Source organism: Fukomys damarensis, unplaced genomic scaffold (genome assembly GCF_012274545.1).
Source record: "Fukomys damarensis isolate Sample0158 unplaced genomic scaffold, DMR_v1.0_HiC HiC_scaffold_19, whole genome shotgun sequence".
Lineage (NCBI taxonomy): Eukaryota > Metazoa > Chordata > Mammalia > Rodentia > Bathyergidae > Fukomys > Fukomys damarensis.
The window spans coordinates 67,536,910-67,545,162 of record NW_022900931.1 but is presented as its reverse complement, the minus strand read 5'-3'; the positions used below and the strand labels follow the sequence as shown (position 1 = coordinate 67,545,162).

The window sequence follows — 8,253 nt, the reverse complement described above, 5'->3', positions numbered from 1 at the left end:
CCTGCCGCAGCACCTGCGCACGGCCAGCAAGAACGAGGTGACCGTGTGAGCCCGCCTTCCGACCTCGCCGCCGCCGCAGAGGAAGGGGCTGCGCCAGGCGTCGGCGGGGGAGGCCCCTCCTGCGGTGACATGGTCTCCAGAGACAAAGATCACTCTGTCCAGTGTCACCTCGGTGGCGAGTCTCGCGCCCCGAGGTCATCTCTGCCCCAAGATCTCTGAGTCCCACTCTCACAAGGAAACGGTTTCTTCCCGTGTCCTGGTGGAAATGGCGCCTCCACCCAGCGCTGGCGCTGCTCCACTCAAAGCCATCCCCAGGGACACCGCTGAGGACGTGCCCCACACTGTGTCCTCGCCCGTGATGTGGCCTCCTTCCCACAACACTGTCGCAGGACTCTGGCTCTCCTTCCCCTGGTGCCGTCGCCAGAGAAGGTGCCTTGCCCTGTGACACCATCAGAGGCCTGTGCCTCCTCCCAGAACGTCATCACCAGAGGTGACGCCTGCCTGCCTCCTTCCTCGAGGTCGCTGCCAGAGGCCCCCCCTTGGAGGTGACGGCAGCAGACACCCTGCCGCTGTGCTCGGTGCTGAGGAGGGTGTGTTGTGCCCAGGGCTACCCAGGGAGGACGCCCGTGAAGGTGCTGTCCTGAGATGTCCCCCGGCAGGTGCCAGCACTGGAGAGGCGCCCTGGCAGCAGACTCCCCCAGGATGGTCTGCAGATGGCGGCAGTGTCGCCCCCACACAGCCACGTCACCACCAAGTGTCCTGGTCAGGCAGTGCCCCCAGAACTCCTGCCTCCTCCCACTGTGGCCTGGCTTGCTGGCTCCCTCCACAGACCCAGGGACATGAGCGACAGGCTCTCTCTCTACCAGACCCTCTACAGGAAGGCTGAGCCCCGGGACCTGGCCGCACGGGACTCCTCGAGGACAGTACCGTCCATCGGCTTCAGTCCCACAGGACATTCGGGCCCACCACACTCCTGGAGGCCTAGGACTTCTAGGTGGCCCACTTCTTTCTGCCATACCTGGAGACGTCATCGACTCCGCCAACAAAGTCCTAGCCTCCCACTGGAGAGGAGGGCTGAGGGTGCCTGCTCTTGACCTTGCCAGTGATGTCATCTGTGCCACGCAATGTCTTCCGCTCATGATGGCGTAGCACTTGGGGATCCATGTAACCGTGCCATTTCCCAGGCCTCCCCGTGACCCGTCTCAGTGGGGTTCCATCTCTTCCAGGATTTTCCATGACTAACAGTTTCACCATCAACCATGGTTCTCCACAGCCACGGTGTCACCTCCCGGGAGCCATCGAGCCATCGGTGACTGCAGCCCTAGCACCCACTCCCACCAGTGTCTTCATACATCCCAGGGTGCGTGAGGGCCAAGGGGTCATCACTTCCTCTCTTACCTAGAGACCCAAGGGAGCCATGGTTTCATGACCTCCGCAGGTCCGAGTCGGCTCTGTGCCTCCATCCCAGGGTTCCTGAGAGGTGGAACTGCCTCCCAGGACCCAACAGACAGACCAGAGTCATCCCCTGCAGGAGCCATAGAACCAAAGGTGACTATCTCCCACTTCCGCCGGTGTCTCCGCGTCCCAGGATGCCTGAGGCCCAGTGGTGTCATTTCTGCCACGGTGCCATCACCTCCCAGAGTCCATGAGATTCAATCAAGTCAGCAGCAACTGGGATCCCCTCCCCACGTCCACGAGGCGCCTGATGTCACTGGCTACAGAGAGCCACTGTGACCATGGCCCCACCCCCCCCAGGATCCGTGACACCTGACATGTCGTCATCAACCAGGAGGCACTCCGGCCCTGTGCGGTCACCTCGCAGGGCCCACCAGCTTAGGGCTAGACACCAAGATGAGCTATCCAACTGTCCTCCGGGGTAGTGTGGCATTCATAGTTCCCTTCAGGGAATCAGCACAACGTGCCACCCCATTCCTCTGAGGGATGTGGGTGGAGCCAGGCACCCCCTCAAGTCATCAACCCACTCTGGCCCCTCCAGTTGGGTCACTTGCCTTGCTCTCCCCAGGACTCCCGGATCAGGCCCCAGACTTGGCCTTGGCCAGGCTCCCTCTGAGCCCTGCTGAGGGCATCTGGGACCCTCCTGGCCATGGCACTGCCTTGCCCGGCCAATGGATTGGTGACAGGGTCAACTGCAGCCCCCCCCGCCAAGGTAGGGTTTCCAGGCCCTTGAAAGGTGCCACTGCCCTGCTGTCCCGTCCCGGTTCCCCGGACCACACCAGGATCAGTAGCCTCGGTCTGGCGTCAGCCACACCTGCTCCAGAGCTCTGGTCAGCCGCTGGCAGGCCCACAGACAGCAGCAGCCATGGCCTTGGTGCTCCCCACCCTCCCCTCCACCCTGCCGCCATTATCCCCAGCTCTGTACATAGCCATGTTGCGGGGCGGCGCTCCCCACTCTTAAAGGGCTGCACCCCTCCCCCAGACCCAGGACAAGGCCAGGGGCCTCCTCTCCCCACTTAGGAACCTCCAGTTACTGTCCTCTGGAGCTCCAGGCAGGTACCAGCCCGGGCTCCCATACCCCGAGGAGGATGGGGGAGTCACCCCAGTCTGCCAGGCCTTGGCCAGTTTTGCACCTCCACCCCACCATGTGCTCAGACAGACTGGGGTGCCCAAGAGAGGAGCTAGCCAGCCCCTGCCCTGCTCAGCGCCTTGCAGGACTTCGCTTTCTGCAGCCCCAGATGTGGGGTTCAGGTGTGCACCCCTCCACCTGCTCTCTTCCGCCTGGACTCAGAGCCCAGCCCTCAGGCCTGCTGGGTGCCCTGACCTCTCACCTCAAAGAAGCCATGGCGGGGCAAGCCGAGCTGGGACCTGGCCCCCAGGTCCTCTCTGATTCCCCAAACGCACAGAGAGCCTGAGGCCTGCACAGCAGCGTAGGCATCACTGGCCAGGATCCTAGAGGGGCTGTGGCAAAGAGCAGAGGGACAGCGCCGGGCCAGAAGACAGCCACACTCTGCCCCTTCTGTCTCTGGCACCCACATCTCCCACCACGCTGGCTCTGCCTTGTTCCTGCTCAGGCCACACAGGAGCTTTGACTTGGTATTTTTTTGAATAAACAGATGTTTTCCTGATCCGTCGTCTCCAGGGTTTCTGCCGGGAAAGCATAGTTCCCCCGACCTGGGAGAGGGCACTGGGCCCTACGCGTGTCTCTGGACCAGTTTCCTGGGGCTCAGGACCGCCTCTCCCGCCTTCATGACCATGGGGGCCATGGGGATTGAGCCAGGGCCTTCATACTGAGCCCCATCTCCAGACCCTGCTCTATGTTTCATTTTGACACAGGGTCAGTTGATCTGCTGGGCTTGAATTTGGAGTCCTCCCGCCTCAGTCTCCCAAGTGCTGAGAATACAGGTGTAATGTGCTTCTAGGTCAGGCTTTCTCCTGATTCCAACATCAGCTCCTTCTGTGACTCCCGTGGTCCAACCTCATGACAGGAGCCAACCTGGTTCCCGTCCCAACCTGGACAGCTTAGTAACAGACTGTTGTCTCTGGGCCTGGAGGCTGGAGGTCTGGCCCCATCTGTCAGCGGGGCTGGCTGCTTCCTGGGTACAGTAGAGCTGGCCCCCGGCCTCTCTCGCAGTCCCTGGTGGCCAGTGGCATCCTGGACATCCACACTGCATGAGGGCCTTCCCTCCAGCCTTTACCTCCCTGTCCTCAGATCCTGCTTCCACATCCTGGGGCATCAGGGCTCCGGCTTTTTTCTTGAAGTGCCCGGGCACCTCCAGCTGATACCACAGGGGGATGGCTCTGGGCTCCCAACACCTCTTCGGGATATGCAGGTGGGGCGTTGGTTCTCTGTTGACCCGGAAGTGCCTTCCGGCCCATGCCCACCGTGGGAGCCTCTCTCCTAGAGTGGGAGAGACAGACAGAAATGCTGGGTCCCCACGGATGCGGCAGCGCAATGGTCACCTATTCAGGGTGCTGAGACATGGGGATCAGCAGTTCAAAGCAGGGGTACAAAAGGCAGGGGCTGCCGGGCCACAGCTGGCAATGCCAAGCAGCTGGCTTGGCATTGGTTTTTACTTCTTAAAAACCTTACTGGTTTTTACTTCTGTTGCACCAGCTTGCTAAGGACAGAGGACCACACAGGAGTCCCCCAAAAAGAAAAAGGACAGTGGCTGAGGTACCCATGAACCTCTCCATATGGGGCTGAATGCACCCCAACGACAGTGCCTCTCATGGACTGCTCCCTGGGGCATGAGGTGGGACCCTGCATCCCCCAGGACCTGTGTCGTGTGTGTGTGTGTGTGTGTGTGTGTGTGTGTGCGCGTGTGTTGGGATTGAACCCAGGGCCTTCTCATTAAGCTACAGCCCTAGACCTTCTTAAAAATTTTTTGAAAAAACAAGTCACTAAGCCACCATGCCAGGCTCAATTTTTTTTTTTTTTTTGTACCAGGGATTGAACTCAGGACCTTGCATTTGTGAGGTGGTGTGGCACCACTGAGCTAAATCCCCAGACCCAGGCTCAATTTTTTTTGACGGGTTTTGTTGTGTTTTGTATTTTGCACCAAGGTGTCCATATGGCCCTGAACTCACTGTTGTCCTTCACCAAAGAGTGGGGCACAGGGGCTTGAAAGATTTTTTTAAAGGAGTGGGGTCTGTCAGATTCATGATGGAAAGCAGGGAGTCAGCCAGACTTGGCAGTACACACCTATGATACCAGCAATTCAGGAGGCTGAGGCAGGAGGATCACAAAGGCAGCCCAGCACAGGCAACTTAGTGACTTAGCGAGACTGTCTCAAAATAAAAAATAAAAAGGGGGCTGGGGATTTAGCTCAGTGTTTCCAGCGCCTGCCTTACAAATGCAATGACCCGAGTTCGATCCCTGGTACCAAAAAAACCCCAAAAAACAAAACTGAGAACCAATCTCAGACTAACGTAAATTAAATTATTTAGCCGGGTGTGGTGGCACACACCTGTAATTCCACACTCGGGAGGCTGAGGCAGGAGGATCGCTGTGAGTTCAAGACCAGACTGGGCTCCACAGTGAGTTCCAGGTCAATCTCAACTACATAGTGAGACCCTGTCTCAAAAAAACAAACAGGGCTAGGGATAGGGATGGAGCTCAGCTCAAAGGCCCTGGGTTCAATCCCCAGTGCTGCAAAAATGAATGAATAAATGAAACGATGGCCAAGAGCCCCTGCGCCTGTGCCTGTGTCTGGAAGCCCGAGCGTCGAGCAGGATGGGTGACGTGACACAGTCCGGACACCTGCACAGCAAAGGCCGCCCCGTGCCATCGAGCCCAGCCCTCCTCTCCATCCTGAGCCCCACTGGCCTCCCCAGCTCTCCTGATTGTGCCCCGAGCACCGAATTCCAGCCCAGCCGGGCCCTGGCACGTGCTGTTCCCTCTGCACCAGATGCTGCCCCAGAGTGTGGCGCTGCCCAGATGGGCCTTCCCCACAGGCCACCTCGGCACGGCCCTGCGCTGCTCTCTGTTCTGTCCCGGCACCCACTGGCCTGACGTGGGCTCCCCTGCTCGCTCCCCGCATGGATGTAAATGCTCTGGGCTGTCCTGCACCTCCCCTGACGCCCACAGTACCTTGCTGCCCTGTGGCAAGTGTACGGCACAGGTGTCGAGGCACCAGCAGCATATCCACCTTCAAGGAGTGCGACCAAGCATTAAAGAAACTAGACACCAGCCAAGGGTGGTGGCACATGCCTGTAATCCTGGCACTGAGGAGGCTGAGACAGGAGGGTCCCAATTTGGGGCCCAGCCTGGGCAACTTAGTGACTTGAACCCTGTCTCAAAATAAAAAATGAAAAAGGCTTAGGAATGTCATTCAGTGTGAAGGCCCTGGGTTTAATCTGCAGTACCGCAAGAAGCAGAATGCGTGCCACACCTGCTAAACGGACCTGAGCACATGATCATCACGTGTGCAGGGTCCCTGCTGGGTCTTGCTATGCAGCCTGGGTCCTTGGTTCCCTTCCTGTTGATGGGCTGCAATCATCAACACCCAGGAGGCTAAATGCAGAGCAGGTGTGTAAAACGCCCACCTGTGGCCAGTTTTCCACAAACTCTGCTTAACAGACTCGAGTTGTGCTGCAGGACCTCTCTGCTTTTGGTGCAGTACCAGGGTTATGCACTGAGACGCACCCACACACCTTTTTAAACTTCTGAGAAAGGTCTTGCCAAACTGCTAAAATACCTAGACAGGACTGCAATTTGCAGTCCTCCTGTCTCAGCCTCTGACAGTGTTGAGACTGCAGGAAGTCACCACTAGGCCTGGTTGTAGTTTTCTTTTGCACCTCCTGGCCTTGTCAGGGGAGCTGGTGACTGGGGGTCTTCTCGAGGTCCTGTGACCAAAAGGTTACCTACTAATGCTGCTGTCCAGGACTGAGAAGGCCAACAGTCTGGGGCAGCCAGGGTGGGCAATGTCCCCCTGGACGCATGAATAAAGGGAAGCCATGTTAAGCCTCTGGTCCTGCTCCCCACTTGGCATCTCTAAGAAGCTGGGCCTGGAGCTCCAGCCACTGTTTTCAGGCAACAGTGTGGCCACTCTACTGCCCTTGAGGCCTGGAGACGGTGCTTTTCCATCTAGCCATGTATCTGTCCCCCAGGCAGAGACAGAGAGGGCCTTGCTGAGCTGGGGCACCCTGGGATTATAGGCAGCTAAATTATAAGAACCTTAGAATCATGGTTGGAGGGGCATCTAAAGGCCAGGCCTCAAGATAAAGATGCACCAGCCAGGCCTGCAGTCTCTGAGGGATGAGCAGGAACTTGGAGTTACACTGTGATTAGCACCGCCTGGTCAGGAAGTCCAGCTAGGCTTCAGCCACCTAGGTAGGTGATCAGAGCAACCAGACCCATCCCTTCCCAGAACGCCTTTGTTCTTTCCATGCACCCTTGCTATGCCACTCATCGGGCCACTATTAGCTAAGCAGTTATACTTGTAATCCTGTAGGTTGATGGCAGTTGCACCCACATTATGACTCTGCTGTATAAACCACCCCTGACAAAGGGCCTCGGTGGCCACCCATTCCAGACCCCTGATGAAAACTCAGGAGCTATTTATGTCTCCTTATTTCCAATAAAACTCTCGTAACTTCTTCCTTTGGTTTGAGACGTCATTCCTGGAGATTGTGGGATCATGAACTAGGCACATTTGACATCTGTTTGGGAATTATATTTCTCCTGTATCACTGACGCATATATGTAATCCCAGCACTCTAAAGAGGCTGAGGCAGGAGGCTCACAAGAGCAAGCCTAGCTTGGCCCGTTTTACCGAAGCCCTGGCTCCGGGTCCAATCCTGTGGTGCGGAGGGGTGATGTGGGGTGCTGGCTAGAGGCAATGAAGCTTTGGGACCCTCCAACGTTTTTCCGTGGCCTCCCAAGGGACCCAGGTCCTTTTTGCCACAGAAAGAAATGGACAACTGGCAAAGGTCAGAGAGCCAAGACTCCAAGGTTATTAGGCCTAGTCTTCGGGTCTCTGCGACATAGCAAAGGGGTCAAAGATCCTTTCCAGCACAAAATGGCGGATCCAGAAAAAAATACAGACAGATTTCCAGCCCATCCTACCAAGGTAGAAACGCGGAACGCAGGCTGCAAGGAAGTCATTTAAATACACAAAAAAATAAAGGCATTTCATTGGTCGAGACTGTTTCCTCCCCATTGGTCAGTCATCAATCCCGCCGGCTTCCCCTGCGGGCCCCCTTTCATGCCAGGGATTGGTCTGTCCGAGTCTTGTGACCCCAGATCAAGGGCGACCGTCCCTATTGGCCCAAGCATCTCCCATCTCGCATTTAAAATCCCTAGTCCCGCCTCCCCTCCCACAGCCCCGGCCGTCAGAACCGTTAGTCGCGTGTGCGACTTCCTCGGCGTCAGGACGCACACGCGTACGCCAGGCAGCGGCGGCGTCTCATTCAAACAGCCCAATCAGCGGCCGCGCCGCCTCCGGTCCCCTTTTTCTCTACTCGGGTCTCTCGCTTCCTCCGTTCTCGGATGTTCCCTCCCTGGCCCCCGTGTACTGCCTGTGGCCGGCCCGTGGCGCAACACCCACCCAAACTTCTCTGGTTTCTGTCCGCAGTTTGCGAAGTGAGGGTGAGCGCGTCGAACGCCGAGGAACGTGCGCGCTGACGTTAACCGTCGAGGCGCGCCTTGGGGGGGGCGTGGCCTTAGGGCGACTATAAAAGCTCAGTGGTGCTCGCGCGGCGGGTTCAGTGCGGCCGGGTACCGAGGCGGGTGGGTTGTTGTGCTAGGTACGAGGAGGGCGTCCGCGCCAACGGGGAGCGGAGAGAGGCTGCCCG

At 58.0% G+C, this 8,253-nt stretch overlaps 1 protein-coding gene across 1 annotated transcript in view; it reads left to right on the top strand.

Annotated features, from left to right (window-relative positions):
* The first annotated feature begins 7,790 nt into the window (after window positions 1-7,790).
* Window positions 7,791-8,253, top strand: part of Ube2s (ubiquitin conjugating enzyme E2 S) — a 4,672-nt gene continuing 4,209 nt past the window's right edge. The window contains exon 1 of the mRNA XM_010616907.2: window positions 7,791-8,047. Coding sequence (XP_010615209.1) covers window positions 7,949-8,047 — 99 coding nt within the window. The 5' untranslated portion in view covers window positions 7,791-7,948. The remainder of the gene's footprint in view (window positions 8,048-8,253) is intronic.